The 16,893-nt window shown below is 36.2% G+C and overlaps 2 protein-coding genes across 2 annotated transcripts; both read right to left on the reverse strand.

The window, feature by feature from the left end:
- Positions 1–2,475: 2,475 nt before the first annotated feature.
- Positions 2,476–3,237, reverse strand: LOTGIDRAFT_153336 (hypothetical protein; the record flags this gene model as incomplete). The annotated part of the gene is made up of 1 exon (XM_009057236.1): positions 2,476–3,237. The coding sequence occupies one exon, from the start codon at positions 3,235–3,237 to the stop codon at positions 2,476–2,478; it is 762 nt and encodes a 253-aa protein (XP_009055484.1).
- A 4,862-nt stretch (positions 3,238–8,099) lies between these two features.
- Positions 8,100–15,973, reverse strand: LOTGIDRAFT_228617 (hypothetical protein; the record flags this gene model as incomplete). Its single annotated transcript, XM_009057237.1, has 9 exons — positions 8,100–8,574; positions 8,895–8,899; positions 9,553–9,674; positions 10,919–11,041; positions 12,427–12,603; positions 12,773–12,920; positions 13,750–14,003; positions 15,344–15,506; positions 15,908–15,973. The coding sequence occupies 9 exons, from the start codon at positions 15,971–15,973 to the stop codon at positions 8,100–8,102; spliced, it is 1,533 nt and encodes a 510-aa protein (XP_009055485.1).
- Between the last annotated feature and the right edge of the window lie 920 nt (positions 15,974–16,893).

Below are 16,893 nucleotides of genomic sequence, written 5' to 3' on the forward strand. Positions count from 1 at the left end.
TAATTAATTCGTTTAAACGAAATAATTAATTCGTTTAAACGAAATAATTATTTCGTTTTAACGAAATACACTATGTTTATTTCGTTTAGACGAATTAATTTTTTCGTCTATTTCGTTTAAACGAAATAATTAACCCATCTTTTTATTTCGTTTAAACGAATTAATTATTTCGTTTAAACGAATTAGTTATTTCGTTTAAACGAATTAATTATTTCGTTTAAACGAAATAAACATAGGGTATTTCGTTTAAACGAAATAATAAATAAATATGTTTACAATTGCGCCTTAGGGGCTCCGTATCGATGAATACAATGATAAATAATTAAAAATTATTTAAACTATATTTACCAAAGACTGGAATTATGATGATTTTACTCAAACACTGTGTAGTTTCATTTCAAATTTTCATCTTATTTATATCGTTTGAATATTAATTTGAATCGTTTCCTTATTTCCTATTTTTATAGAATAATTATTATATTTCATGTAGGCCTATCAAGTTGCTATATTTGTATAAACTAATTCAAATTGCAAAAAGTGTCATTATCAATTGACTTTACATGGTGCCATCTCATTAAAATGCAGTTTCGTTTCGTGATTTTATTTATTTGTTTATTTCAGCTCGTCATCCATGATTTGACAAAAACTTTAACCAACGCATCTTTTGGGTCATTCAATATCCAGTGCATTTGCCACACTACCGACGGAAAATCAAGGGGAACCCAATTCTTCAAGAGGGCACCAAAACATTTGTCAACAAATGTCTGCAATTTGCGCAGGAGTGCCCCCTCTTGTTATGATTTTAGATATTCAAAATGTTATAAAAACAATATTGAATCATATTTCTCTTCTTGACTTCAAAAGGTGAACATACACAGATAAGTTGTGATAACGTCCTTTTTTTTAATTCCTGTACTTTCATTCTTGACAATTTTCTTGGCGGTCTGTGCTGCTCAATTAAATAGCATATTTTGGAAACTAAATTCATTTTAAGGTGCCAATTAACATACATTCTATTAGCTGACTCGTGTAGATTGTAATTTTGTTTTTGTCGTTATAGTATATCCAGGAGTATTTATTGCCTTGTTGTTTTTACCATCATAAATTTCATTGAAGACTTGATCGTCGTTTTCGTCACTTTAATATTCTCACGCATGCAGGTGAAGGCTACATGATTTTGGTACGCTGTGAGCAGAACTTTTGAGTGTTTCAGCAGTATTTCCAAAGATAAAGTCAGCCCCCTTTTATCTTAGGATGGGATCCGAGAGCTTGCCCCCAGTAAGTGAGAATTAAGCCCCAGCAGAATTTCTACAGTACAGCAGAGATGGATTAATTTGGAGTATCTGTGTACAAAATCAGAAAGACGAACGTTTCGATTGGGTTTTGGCACCTTAAAATCGTAAGGAATGAATTCCCGGGGCTTCTAATTTTTCAAATTTTCAGAGGGAAGGGCCCAAACTCACAGCTTGTAGAAGTCGTGGTGCTTTGTGTTAAGCACAAAGTCAGGGCCCCATCACAAATTTACTCCTGGCGATGGAGCCGGGTAAAGCCGTTTTCTGTTTTTGTTATTTATCAAATATACAGTTGCATCTACTGTATCTTTTATTTTCAACTACCACTTACCGACGTTGCATACCTGGATCCCCACTTCATTAATCAATTTTATTTCGTTATAATCCTGATACATTTCCCCCTCTAACCTCATTATATTAGGTGAGGGGGGTGAGCAGGGCCACAAAATCTAGACCCAGCGACACCAACCATCCACTCTCCCTCTTTCTTAAGAAAGTGTCCGTTAGAGCACCAGGCAGGAGGTGCTAAGGCTGTAGTCAGGGATATGGACCAAATTTTGTATATAGGTAGGGGTAGTACCTAAACACTTAAATATATAATACCAGACTGCATGATCATCCATTTCTACATGTTTTAGAGAATGTTATCCTCTCACTACATGGCAAGTTTGGAATAGATTGCTCAACTGACACCTGAAAACTGACGAGATACAAAACACAACGTGAAAATCATTATTTTTTATAATATGTTAGGTTTAACACCTTGAAGCACTCTCTTTGCAGGGGTGAGCAAGAAAGTATTGAGCTGCTTATGATTCTCTACCCCCCTACTATCAACATCAAAAATAAAATTTGTGGGAATGCATAAAAAGAGGACGGTAGAAAGAAATGAATATCATGACTAATCGGGTGGTCCATAAAAAAAACGATAACTCTTTTCATTTCTGGATTATTCATCGGGTATCGAAGCTAAGACCGTAATATTTTGACCTCATAATCATAGATATATTAGACATCTTTTCACAAAAAAGTAAAATTCCATGTCAGAATACTTTGTGCATAATCCTGATATGAAAAGTGTTATCGTTTTTTTAGAACCACCCGATATAATATCAAGCAGAGATTTTTTCAACTAGATACAATTCATTGACATTAAATCCGTGAATATCACATCGCCATCAATTTATTCATCCAAATCGGATATTATTCTTCGTCGTAGGCGACGTCGTTCCACCACCTGTTCTACAATATTACAGTCGTTATTTTCCACATCAATGGTTGTCGCAGGCTTATTTGATTCTGCATCTAGGTGTCCACATTTTTGCAAGGCGGCCAATCTTGAAAAGTAAGAGGCAATTTGTCTCGAATTCAACCAATCATCCTTGCTTTGTTCTGAACAGGAGAAAAGTGTTTCAGTGGTACGATGCGCAGCACCAGTATATATTTGAGGAGTGGAATATTCCACCACAGTGAACATTGGCCGCACATTACACTCATTTTTCCGTAAGAGTTTATCATAACTGTGTAGTACTCCTTTTCCGATTCCAAACGCTTTCCAAACCCTTACACCATTTTCTTCATAAGTGAAATTGGTCATTGTAGTGATTCCAGTCCATGTGACGCGTTCACTTATTACTGTTTCATCAATGTTCATGACACTAACGTAGCAGCCGCGCACTCCGTTATACGACCTACATGCATCAAACATCTCAGATGCCGTTGTAACATTGTGGTCCTCATTAATATATCGTTGGATATGTGCTTTTAATGAGGCGATTTTTCTGTCACAAATATCCTTTCCAGCCTGAGCTTCAGAAAAATCATACGCAGTGATAGTAACATTTTGACGTTTTGCAAGCGCAGGCACGGATAAAATTAACGGTGCACAATGGTTGCTTGCTGGGATTCTCTGAATCGAGTGGGCAAAAACTTCATTGTAGTCCATTGTAATAAAACCTTCATTTTGAACTAACCGTTCAAAATGTCATTTTCGCCCGCTCTTGATTGATGGCACGCACGATATACGCCCTGTAATTCAACACTGCACTTTTGGCATTTTGAAAGTCATAAATCAATTCTTCTTTTTGACTTTGGTATGAAAACTTCAATTGAGCAGCGGAGTAACCGCTCTCAATTTTTTCCAAAACTGAATGAATTTTCTCACAGTTTGAACAGCTCGTAGTGTGTTCATGATCACACTCTTGTTCCGAGAGCAGAGCATAGGTAATGCAATGACTTGCCTAAGCGTTGAAAAGCCGTTCACTCAACAGCAATGTTATCTAAACCTGCAAGAGAAACCTTCTTTGATGCAGCACAGACTTGAAGTATATTATACATAATAGTGCGTCCAAGTGGTTCAAAGTCAATCTCTTGACAGTAGGACTTGTACAGGTCTATAAGTCTAGATGCAATGACTGTACGTACGACATTTGGTATCTCTAATTTTTCTCCGTGACTTAACTTCATATTTTTTGTTCCATATGCCACGTCTTGTGTGTATTCAGGTCTTGAAATGAAATCCAAGAAATGATCAACTTTTGTATCGTCCAGTCTTTTTCTTATTACAGGATGACTCTCTACTGGTTGTGCATGGCCAGCTTCCATAGCCTGTTTTCTTGCCTGGTCGATCCTGTACTTTGTCAGACCCGGTATCTAATCCAATAGCGCTGACTTAGTATCTTTCTGAACAAATATTGACAAAATTTGGCGCTTTGTTTGCCAAGAGGAGGCTCGATTGTAGCAGTTTACAAGTTGTTCAAGGAGTTTATCATCCGAATCAATACCCGTCTTTTCTGATTTCATCACAATATCCATTATTTTTTCCTCCTGATTCGGGGCAATCAAATTCAACACAATTGATATAGTATCCTGTGTTTTGTTTTTATAATACCACATTGTTGAAGGAGCAATATCTTCGATAGGTTTTTCAGCTGACCTCTAATCGGTTCTCTTCCAGAAGTTTTCAAAAATGCATTCAGAATACCAATTTCACTTCTAGCTAGAGCCGGTGTTGGAGCCCAGACTTGTCACAAGAGAATGCATCTTCAAATGTTACTCTAGTCTCAGAATTCGATGGTGGATCTGAGCTACTACTATCCCCCTGATCTGATTCTGTATCAAATACTGGTTGTGGGAAATGTGCTTCTGCAAACATAGGTGTTGAAGTCGAGGGCAATGGCGAGTTGAGCTCTGTAGGCATTGTCGTTAAATTTGTTGCAGATGGAATGGAAGGAGTTAGTGGCATTGAAGACAGTTGTGAAGATGCAACAGCACTATGCTGACTCTAACATGTTTTGCATATGCCGGAACCAACTGGGACCAGAACATTCCATCGCTCATAAATTTCTTGTGATAAAGACAGCTTCACTCCCATTTGACTTGGTTTCATTTTTGCTAATCTTTGCTTATGAAGTGGGTGTGCACAACCTCTGGGTTTATTCCAGCATAATCCAAGTCTGTATCTATATGCAGGGCAAACAGTCATCGAAAAATTACCAGTCCGGCACAAAATCAGTTCATATTATATTTTGTTTGGGAGGTTTACTCGCCTCAAATGTCCAGAAATGTCCTTGTTACAGGATGTAAGTGGTATGATGATCGTTTCATTACTGTATGTGGAGTGATTTCCGCATGAAATCATCGGGACAAACCGTGCAATCGAGCAGTTGGTAATCATTTTGACGTTAATTTCTGTAAAGCGTAAGTCGAGTTCTCTCACCACAGCAAAGACTTTTGAAAGGTGTCACTGAGCAGATTAAATTCTTCTTTCAGAATGGCAATAACCTTTTGAACAGGTAATTTGTATCACAACTATATTAGTTCTCGAAGATTTGAGAAAGTCTTCATTCACATGAGAAAAATATGACGTAAAATTTCAAATTTTTTCTAATTTTTAAGGGACTCTTTCTATGCAGTGATCTGTGTTCCTCAATTTTTTTTGGCTGGCACTTTTAAGGCAACCTTTGGTCTATTCGAACATCACATGCTAGTTGGTCTCAGCCCTGCAAAGACAAAGCTAGAGCTTATCTAAATTTGTATAGGAAAAGGCGTATGAAAAAGACCTATTTCAGAAAGTTCAGTAACATTACTACTGGACTAGTACTAGCAGCATACTTATGTTCGGGTGAAAGTGAACTAAATGATACATCATTCAATTCAAAAAATCAGACCGAGGGTATCAAGTGTTATTCATACACTATGGGCGAAGTTTGGACAAAATGATCAAAAATTACGATGATTTTCTCATGAAAAAAGTGTGTTCGATTTCTTCGCTTGTAACGGGTCGGGGAATGAATCATTTCAGCATGTGACTCCTAGCACCTATGAGGTCTTATGACATGATTTTAGTAAAAATATTCCAACTTCCCACCTTAGCACTTTTCTTGATATTTGCCTGGTGCTCTCACGGACGCATTCTTAAGAAGTGTAAGAACGAGGAAGAGGGAGAGGGGATGGTAGTTTTTAAAGCAACAATGAAGAGTAAGAAAGAGGAAGAAATAAAATGAAAATTAAATGAAATGAATGGAGTTTTATGTCCTACTTTTCTGCACAATAAGGGCTAATGAAGACTGCAGGGTGCCATGAGGGCAATTTTGCCAGGACAGCAGAAATAAAATGAAATGAATGAAGTTTTACTTCCTACTTTTCTGCACCATGTGGGCTTATGGAGACGGGCAACGCAATGCACGGTACAATGAGGAAAATGTTGCCAGAGCAACAAAGAATGGCAAAATCGAATTTATTTTTTTATAAGAAACTAGAATGTGAAAATCAAGTTACTTCATTAAATTTTGCTGTTCTTCTGCTTTGTTTGCTCTTGAGAGGCAGGAGGTGGGTCAAAGCAGGGCGAGGTAGAAGTTCGAGCTTTTGCTGTTTGTTGACGCCAGGATCGAGATTCAGATGTTCACTGTGGATCAGATTTAGGCACAGATGATCCTGGGCGTGCGCCAGAAGATGAACCTTGTGCTGCGCCAAATAATCTTTAATTTTCAAAAAATCTAAAAATTATTCTTCGTCCAAATATAAAAATGAAGCTTGTGGTGCAGCATCCAATCCAGCTTGTGGTGCAGCATCCAATCCAGCTTGTGGCACAGCAGCCATTCCAGATCGTGCTGCAACAGCCAAGCCAGATTGTGGTGCAACAGCTAATCCCGCTTGTGGTGTGGCGGGTTGAGCAGGGACGTAGGGCTCGATCAGCTGTTAAGCACTAGTCTCTGGAACAGCAGACTGTGCTGGTTCCATTAACCTTTGAAGTTATGGGGACACCCTGAAAGAAGAGTCAATAGTGAGTCCCTTATGCTCCCTTAACCTCCTTAGCGAGGTTGTGTCACCCATGACACTCTTAATAATGCTGGTCTCCCTACCCGTATTGCGTGGATTTCAAATCTTATGGGGACTTATGGGGCGGTTCGTGAGACTTTTTCCTCTTCAGCCAAGAGAAGTATCTCCTTTCAGGTCCACAAAGCCTCTCTTCTTCTACTTCTTTATTTCTCTTCTCTTCCTTTTCTGCTCCCTTTGTCTCTTCTTTTCAATTTTCTTTTCCGACTTTTCATGTTCTCTCATACTATTTTTAAAATTCATCCAGTTCCCTACCAGATTTAAACCGTAATCTGAATCTACTCCTTCAAACTTCTGGAATGTGGAATGTATCGTCTTCACTTCCGGGTGTTTCTGGCCTGGATGGACCTTGGGACACATTATTTCTGTTGCTCACTCTGAAAGATCTGTGAGATGAAATGGTTCATTTCCGATCCTTGAACCTCTGTCTGGATCCTTTCTTACGTCTTCCTCTTAATCGATTTCACTCAGAATTAATTCTACAACTTCCAAAACGAACGAATGGTCTTCCTGTCTTTCAACAATAAAGTGTTCGGCACCTTTTGATGATCCCCGGGTTTTCTTCTTCCTCCCCATTGTCTTCAAAAAATTTAGAGACTGACTATGAATTGAGAGGGGTCTCTGCAAGATTGTGGCGAGCGAGTGAGACCTTTGTGAGGTGGTGTAAATTTGTTCCGTGAAGTTCTGCATTCAAATGTTTTCCTGCTTTCAACATTTTTAGATTTCTTATCCTTTGAGGTGTGTTCTACTTGGCTCGGCTTCTTCCTCTTGAGGCCCTTCCACACGATTTTCGGCTCTTAGGGTTTATCTTTTGATCCATCCTCTTATTCTTGCTTTTCTTTCAGACTCCATCGTCGTCCCAAACGACTTTTTCTACATCGGTGTTTGGTGTAGCCTTCTTTCATGCCGATGAACTGTCAGAAAAGACAAAAATATCTAAACTAAAATTGCGCCAAAGGTTGTGCGCAAATTCGGGAATCAAAACATTTTAAATCAAGAAACGAATATGTTTAAAAGCTTCTGACCCAATTCGGACAGTTCGGGAATTTGGAATTTAGCATGTCCGTTTAAGTGAATTCGAAAACTAAATTCGATTGAAAGAACTTTCATTTATATTTAAGTTCTTCTCTTCTAGGCATATTAAAGATATTTAATATACTAACAACCTCTTTGGTTTCCTGTTCATGAATTCCCAAACTTTAAATAGTTATATTTTGACGCAAACTTAAAATAAACTTTGGGGATTTTTACCAACAATATTTTAGCCAATTAAATAACTTGTCAACCCTATGTGGGAACACAGCTACCTTCAAAATGACAACATTCTGGACTAAAATGAAAGGTATCTTTACGTCCTACTCCTCTGTCCTACCTAATTGGGCTAGTGATGCCATGCAGTGTTCCGGGTTGAAAAATTCAAAGGTTTTATATCGACCTATGCCGAGATTGAACAATGGAACCTCAGGTAAGTCAGCTAGCGTCGAAATCACTGATCCAACGTGGCTCCAATATCTTAAGACTAGCTTCAGAATGATACCTTAAACAAGCTCGAACTTCAGAATATCTTAGACAAGCTCGAACTTCAGAATATCTTAAACAAGCTCGAACTTCAGAATATCTTAAACAAGCTCGAACTTCAGAATATCTTAAACAAGCTCGAACTTCAGAATGATATCTTATATTAGCTCCACCCTCAGAATGATATCTTATATTAGCTCCACCCTCAGAATGATATCTTATATTAGCTCCAACCTCAGAATGATATCTTATATTAGCTCCACCCTCAGAATTATATCTTATATTAGCTCCACCCTCAGAATGATATCTTATATTAGCTCCAATCTCAGAATGATATCTTATATTAGCTCCAACCTCAGAATGATATCTTATATTAGCTCCAATCTCAGAATGATATCTTATATTAGATCCAATCACAGAATGATATCTTATATAAGCAAGAAACAAGAAAATTTCTATATTTATTTGTTTAATAATTGCATTATACCAATATGGACATAAATATCACAGATTCTTATCTAAAAACAGATTGCCAGGGTCCAATTTAAGCAGTATCATATCACAGAAATAACAAAATAATACTGTTTCTAGATCACATAAAGAAAGACAAAATATCATGACAAAATAAAACATCTAGATTACAAAAAATCATGAATAAAGACAAAATGTTATGTCATAACAGAAAATATTACTGTTTCTATATTACAAAAAATCAAAAACAAAGTTATGTCATAACAGAAATCTTACTGTATCTAGATTACAAATAACACAAAGAAAGACAAAATAACATGTCATAACAAAACAGCGATCATCTGCATTGGATTAATGCTGCTGTCATTTAGTTTCAGCAATATTTAAAAATATTTTAATGTAAATATAGTATAATATATATTAATAATGAAATAAAATGATGTATTTTTCCTCGGTCATATATCAGTAAAGGTTAACTAAATATGAGAGGGATTCAAAAAAGATTTTTGAACCTTGATATGGAATGGAATTATAGAAATACAAACTTTAAGTTTCCTTATAAACAAACACAAGGCTATACATTACATTGCATAGAACTATGAACTGTATAATATAGCTTCTATACATAGACTTTCCAAGAAATTATATACATTACCCAAACTATTATAGCATGCAATACATTGTCCAAGTTAGAAATTATGGAATGATACAGAATGCCTAATCTTTCAAAAAATTTTTCTCGGAAACCATATTTTTATCCTGTCTTTTATGAACTATTTTACAGATTTTCTTAACAATATATAACTTGACTTGGGGACTATATATTGATATAGATTGCCCATACATAATTTATCTACTACAAAGTATGTCATAATTTATACTGGAAATAAATATAGATTGTCTAGTATGGCTTGACATAGATTATAGATTATACCACTGGTTGGGGTGTAAAACTAGTAAATGGAGTGGCATCAGGAACTATGGATCTTGATTTTCTTAAACCACTTGTCAGCAACCTTGGTGGAACTGTTTCTAGATTATTCTCATCAAATATACCTGGAATGCAAATACACATTAACACTATAAAAATTAATATAGCAAAGTACCATCTGAAAGAGCTCTGTTCAACCATAGAACATAATTGGCATAAATTTTTAATGTGTTTGGGTGTGGGGGTATGAGTTTAGGTGTGGGGTATGAGTTTGGATGTGGGTGTATGAGTTTGGGTGTGGGTGTATGAGTTTGGATGTGGGGTATGAGTTTGGGTGTGGGGGTATGAGTTTGGATGTGGGTGTATGAGTTTAGGTGTGGGTGTATGAGTTTAGGTGTGGGGGTATGAGTTTGGATGTGGGGGTATGAGTGTGGATGTGGGTGTATGAGTGTGGATGTGGGTGTATGAGTTTGGGTGTGGGGGTATGACACCTAAGAAAAATGTTCACCTGTAAAAAATGTTTATTTTGATTTCTATGGATATTAATGTACCTGTGAGACCCACTGTTCTACTTATATGTTTCAGCTTCGGTAGATAATTGATTTTCATTTCATATATTCCAATTATATTATATTAATCAAATAACTGCACAAACAATACTCTCTCACTACAGGTTAAGCCTGTATGCCTGTGCTTTTGTAATATTGTTTACCTGCAATTTACAACCAGATCAGATGCCAGACCTCAATCCATTTTATGAAAAAAAAGAAGTTAAGGAACTTTCCTTAGAATTATAAACGTTCAAAAAGCCTTTTTAAAGTTTTTATCATCACCATCGTAAAAGGGCATTATGCAAAATTTTAATTGTCAAAACCATTATAAATTATACCTAAAAATATTTTAGATATTATATCATATACATCTATGTATCTACTTGATCAAACTGGATTTGTTTTACAAGGGATGATTAAAAAAAAGTGTAAGAATTGTTATGTAAGCATCTTAACCTAGATTTGGTGTTGAGAATCATTATGACTACACATTGTTATTTGAAACTTTTAGTATACATAGGAGACATATTTCTCTACAATAAGGTGTTTATTTTGTTTAAATTCACTAAGTAGTTTTCAAACACCTCACAAAAAAGCTTAACAAACTTTAACCTTTTAAATATTTTTGGCATTAAAATATCAATGGCATGATTTTTTAGTCAAAACTTTAAAATAAATGCAGGGACATATTTCTCTAGATTTTGGAATGTAGTTTTCATACATTTGAGCAAAATAATTTCCAACAGGCAACGAAAAAAAACAGAATGTCCCTTTAAGGCTGTGTGCTATGAACATGTAGAATGAAGTAAAAGGCTTACCACAGCTATCCAAATTATCAGTTAAATTATTAACATTATAAGGTGAACCTGTATTGTGGTTGTAATGTCTATCATATGTTGTTCTCTTCTCACATAACAATCTATTCCCGTTAGTTAATGGAACTGAAAAACAATATTCATAGCTTATTCTTTAAATAAATATAGTCATCTAACATCACAGCTCAATGTCAGCTTTCGGGAGTCCCGTTCAAAATCAAAATCTGCTCTGTAGTTCTTAAACAATTAAACTAAAAAAGGTAATGAGAAAGTTTAGAATGAGGTCACTTTAAGACAGTATTAGGCATTTGACATCATTTACACCCTGGAAGTAACAACAGTATGAACTTTTACAGTGTGTGTAGGTGAATCTGATGTCAAATTCATATTTTGAAAATTGATAAATATAGCTAGAGTTTAACATAAGCCGCGTTTAGACAGCCATAAAAACTGGCCCACCTGAAGTTAACCGTACTCGGTCCGGACTCAGCCCGGTTGGCCTGTACCCTTTACATAGCACTGTTTTCACTAGGCCAAAATCAAAAGTAGACCTGCTCTCCAGTCAGAGGAGGCGAAAAAACACAAACATACAAAATGGCGTCCCGCTATAAACAAAGCTATGATTTTGCTGAGTATTTGTTGAATTTCTCGTTTAAAACACAAACGAACCTTAAGAATCTCCAATTTTTTTTTGAGAAACACAGCACCTTCCAATTGAACTTGGGATGATCTCGTCACCCCAAATAGCGATCAGAGCTTCGGTCTCTTCATCACTCCATGTAGCTCCCCGTTGGGCACACATTTTAACAGTAAGTCGATCCTTTTTTGTCAAAGTTTAGCCTAGCTTGTTGTTTCCGCGAATAAAGTAACAGGGTCAAGGTCATTATTGCACATGCGCACAAGCCCCCCGCTAAGTGGATCAAATTGGCCCGGCACAGTGGCGCGTTTACACAGCACTAATATTTTGCCGTGTTGTACTCGGTACGGACCGAGACCACCTCTTTTTGCGAGACTCGGCCCACTTGAAGCTAGCACGGGGCCGAGCCCTCTCAACCCGTTTACACAGCCACTTTTTATGCCGAACCTTACTTGGTCCGGACCTTGCCCGGATAAATTGTGGCTGTCTAAACGCAGCTATTGAGTTCTTTTAGCTTCTAAAGCTATAAATCACTGTATCCATTAATATGGGATATCAATATCATCAAACAAGCAGAATAATATTATTTACCAAAAATCTTGTCCAAAGCAAGACAAAATTAGGAGCAATAATAGTACAGTGGTGGACTCCTCAAACGAGTAGTACCATCAGGTGTTTCTAAAAGAATAAGAATGGCCTGATTTGTTAAGTTTGTAGATTCAGTAGATCAGTAGAGTCATAATTACATCAAGATGACCATTCAAACGACTAGATTTGTCTATAATGTCAGCTTGTACATCACCAACAGGGAAACACCGGGTAAATACAAAAGAATTATTTCCATGCATGTTTGAAAAGATAGAAAAGTACTTACTTGTTCCATAAACTGGAATGTGTTTACGACCATTAGTACCATATCTAGATGTAGAGAGTTTTAATATTTCCTGTTGTAATGGCTGTTGATAGGTTGATCTTTGGAATGTATCTAGTGTATGTGGGGGTTTTACCATTAGTGATGAATTCGTTAAATCATTCTGTACTATTTCATAACCTAAAATAATAAATTTCAACAAATCTCTAGATTTTTCAAGGCAAATCTCCAGATTTTTTTTCTTAACCTGTACACATGTATGCTAGCAAACTTCTAACTTTTGTACATTTTAGCTCACAATTGAAATCAGACAGCACGAAACAGAAAATAATAAAGAAAAGACCTCTACCTTGTGGCATACCAAGATAATCTGACTGATACGTAGAACGACATAATCTTCTATGAATATCATTTAATTTAGCATCAGTGACATGTTCTCTAGCCATGTCTCGTTGTGGAGGTTTCAGATTGGTGGGGAATCTCCATGTCAGAAATTGCTGAAGTATAAATGATTGTTCATTGAGAATTATGAAATATGAACCAGATATTTGATTAACATAAGTAAATATTATACAATAATCAAATATTGTCACTGTTAAAATAGTGCTCAATACAAATGTAGAGCTACAAATATATTATGTATACATTGTAAATATGCGATATTGTCCTAGAATTACAAATGAAATGAAATGAATGGAGTTTTACGTCCTACTTTTTGCACCATGTGGGCTAATGAAGACAGGCATTGCCATGCAGGGTACAATTAGGGAAATTTTGCCACTGTCACTGTTAAAATAGTGCTCAATACAAATGTAGAGCGATAAATATATCATGTATACATTGTAAATATGCGATATTGTCCTAGAATTACAACTGAAATGAAATGGAGTTTTATGTCCTACTTTTTGCACCATGTGGGCTAATGAAGACAGGATCGCAATTAGGGAAATCTTGCCAGAACGGCTGCATTAGCCTGCCCTTTTTTGATTTCCAACTGTCGATCTTTAACATGCACAGTCTGTAGCACATGGGCCTCGGTTTATTGTCCCATCCGTACGACTTGACTCTTTTTCCATGTCAGCCCCTCTTTCCTGCATCACTGACATGGGGAAACTGGGTTGAAAAATCCAAAGGTATTACCTATGCTAGGATTGAACTCTGGACCTGTGGGTTAGTGAGCAAGCATCTAACTCACTGAGCCACTGTGGCTCCCCTAGAATTACAAGAGCAACAGGTGTCAGTTGGGAATAAAGAAAAATGAGAAACATGTTATATGGGATCTGAATACAAATACAAAGTCTAATCCCAACAAGGGAGTTGACAAACCTTAGATGGATGTGGTTTGTTGCTTCTGTTACCAGAAGCTGTACCAGTTCTATAGTAATGATTTGGATTTGGATTCTTTCGAGCATATTCCTCATCATAATGTGTATTGTGGTTCATAGGTTTATGTGGTGCAAAAGATGTTCCTGTGGTCATTGGTCTAGTTGCTATGGTAACTTGGTGTTGTTTATAAGGATATTGTTTTTTATATGTTGTTGCATAGGGTGATTTGAACCCATCAGAACCAATATCATTTTCTGAAAAATAAATGAATAATGCATGCTTTTTTTATTTGTTATTTTTATTTTGAGCTATTAAAAGCCTTGGTCCTTTCTGGGTAAACTATAATCGTTGATCACTGAACAGTACAGCAGAACAATCCAGTAATGGACCTTTAAAAGGAATATATAATCATCTAATTATTTAGCCATCCATATCACTTCTCAGAATTATTATCTGCCTTCTAGTTCCCCTACAATTTCACCAGTGGGGTTGAAATTAAAACTGTCAGCTCCTGAGGACTGGCACACACAACTGTTACAGATATAACGTGATAAGCAATAAGTCTGTGAATTATACATAATAGTCTAAGATAGACATCAAGGCTGATCCTACATCACCAATTCTTTTTCAATCTTAGTGAAACGGGAAGTCATATCTTAATTCTGAGAAGAGATGCAGACAGATGAACTGGACCAGATCATAAAGCAAAAAACTATATCATCTTTATAAAGCAAATTTTTAACAAATGTAAAAAAAAATTGAAACACAAAAAAATATACCTGTTTCAAACATGATAAAATATAGCAAGGGCTTCAAATAATAATAGACTGTCACTGTTTATCATCCAAAATCAACTGATCAAAGTACTTGAACACAGTGAGAGTTACTAGGTAGAGAGGGATTAACAAGATTTGTTCTACTGATTAACAACCTAACACCCAATACTAATCTCATAATCCAAACAATAGTGTTAATGACCTCTTATTGATAATATCTATTTCATTTTCTCAAACATGATTTTCTTTGAACTTTATTTATTGGTGGAAAATAAATCTTATTTCCCATTGTTGAGTATTGGTCTAATGTTTGTATGACATGGAATATGGCCATCAAATTACTTCATGGAAAATGTGACCAGGATCTGTTTGATTTTCAAATGATTATTCAGATATGATAAGTCAAATTTCATGATTTGTAACATATAATAATGTTTTTCTTTATTGATTTTGCACAAGAATGTTATTTGGTAGGAGGGCCAGATCTTTCTTTAGAGGGGGCAGCATTGGGTTGATAGTTCAGCACTGAGCCCTTTCAATGTCATCCAGCATGTAAAGAGAGTCAGTTACTGGACATGTCTCCCCTACTATCAATGGTATAAATATCTTTACAATGGTATCCCCAATCTGTAAATGGTTTTTAGATGTAGATAGAACATTATTAGTGTTTTTATTTATTTATTGACTGTATCTCTTTAAAAGTTTATGAGAAACCAAACCATGTTGTTACAAAAAAAAATGATACCAAGTAAATGCAGTGCACCCCCAATTCCGGTGACTGGTGATACTACTGAAGGACTGACAAAAACACAACATACCTAATACTGGCATAGCAGTGTGGGGTCTTTTCTGTATCCTTTCTTCTGCTTTTCCCACAGCTTTTAAGGCATCTGCACATTTTTTCCTGTCTGCACCACATGCTCTCAAATAAGCATATTCCAGATGTTTTTTAAATCTTGGACCTAGGTTTGTGTAATCAATCTAAAAGCAAGGAATATCATATTTAAGCCAAATTGAAAAAAAACAATTAAAGGGACATAACCCCACTTTTTTCAAAAGAGCAAATGTTTTGATACAGCTCTTGATTTCAATCAATCAATCAATATCAAATTCATTTTATCACAATTTAAGGGGGGGGGGGGGCGGCAAACATTATTTTCCCCCTTAAGATCGCCGGGGGGACAATGTTCGCTTGAACGACTAAAAGACTTCATATCGTGTAGGTCAATCAAGAAGGCCAATTTAACTGTGGTCTTAATTATAAAAATTTCAAAGCATAAATAACAAAGTTATGAAACATAAGAATTGAATTAAAAAACTCTGACTGAGGCAAAGTATGTTATAGATCCGAACAGTGGTTGACCAGGGTGAAAATCACTCACCGTGTCGCAGTTATCATCGTTATTTTCGGCACTTGCCAACGACTGCCGATCATAAACAAACGCCATCTTGCAGCATAGCAGTAATAAATTCAAGCCGGTACGGTAATTTTGATGTTTGCAACCATTTGCAATTTTCATCTGAAATTTTATCAAAAATAAAGTATGTAAAAAAAGTCTTATGTTTCCAATAGTGGTATCTCATATTGACTATGTACTATCTTAAAGTCGATGAACTATTTTATTAATTGAGTCTCGGCCGACTTGAGTTTAGTTCACCCAATATCTGCTACTGACCAGTGTAATTTACAGACACGGATCTAACTCAATCGAAACATTCCTTTAGAGTACAGACTTCGTGTATTCACAGCTCCCCCTTCCCCTCCCCCATCAGTTATTGGTTACAGATGGTGTTGTAAGAATCCGTTTTCGGAATGTACAGAATCAGACTGATATCCACCTGCTCAATCCCCAGCCAATCAAATAAGATTTGGATATCGATGGCTATATTCAAAGTTGAATTTAAAAACTATTTACAAATTTATACACAGGCTTTGATGGAAGTTAAGTCTTGTTTTTTAGATTTTTTGGCCCAATATGGATAATTCGGAAAGTTCGGAATTCGGAATTTTACACTCACCGTCAAGCAGCCTCGTCTACCGAATCGTTGTGTAGTTACGGAACTGGTTTATCTGGTTCTATGTTTTGTTTATATCAAAGACAAGGTTGTTAAATAACTAAGCCCTAACATACTTAAATGTGATCGACATTTTATAAGTAGGACAATAATAGGCCGCGAGTTCTGTATATTTAGTTGTATAAAGGCCCGTTTAATAACCAGTCCAATGTGCCAGGGGGTGACCGCTGTTGCATGGGAGGTCGGGGGGGGGGGGGGGGTGGCAATAGCTAAAAGAGACTGATAACATTATTGAAAAGAGTGTAGGCTTACTTAAACGCAGATGAAAAGCTAACTAGGAATATACATATAC

The sequence above is a fragment of the Lottia gigantea genome, assembly GCF_000327385.1.
Source record: "Lottia gigantea unplaced genomic scaffold LOTGIsca_3, whole genome shotgun sequence".
Lineage (NCBI taxonomy): Eukaryota > Metazoa > Mollusca > Gastropoda > Lottiidae > Lottia > Lottia gigantea.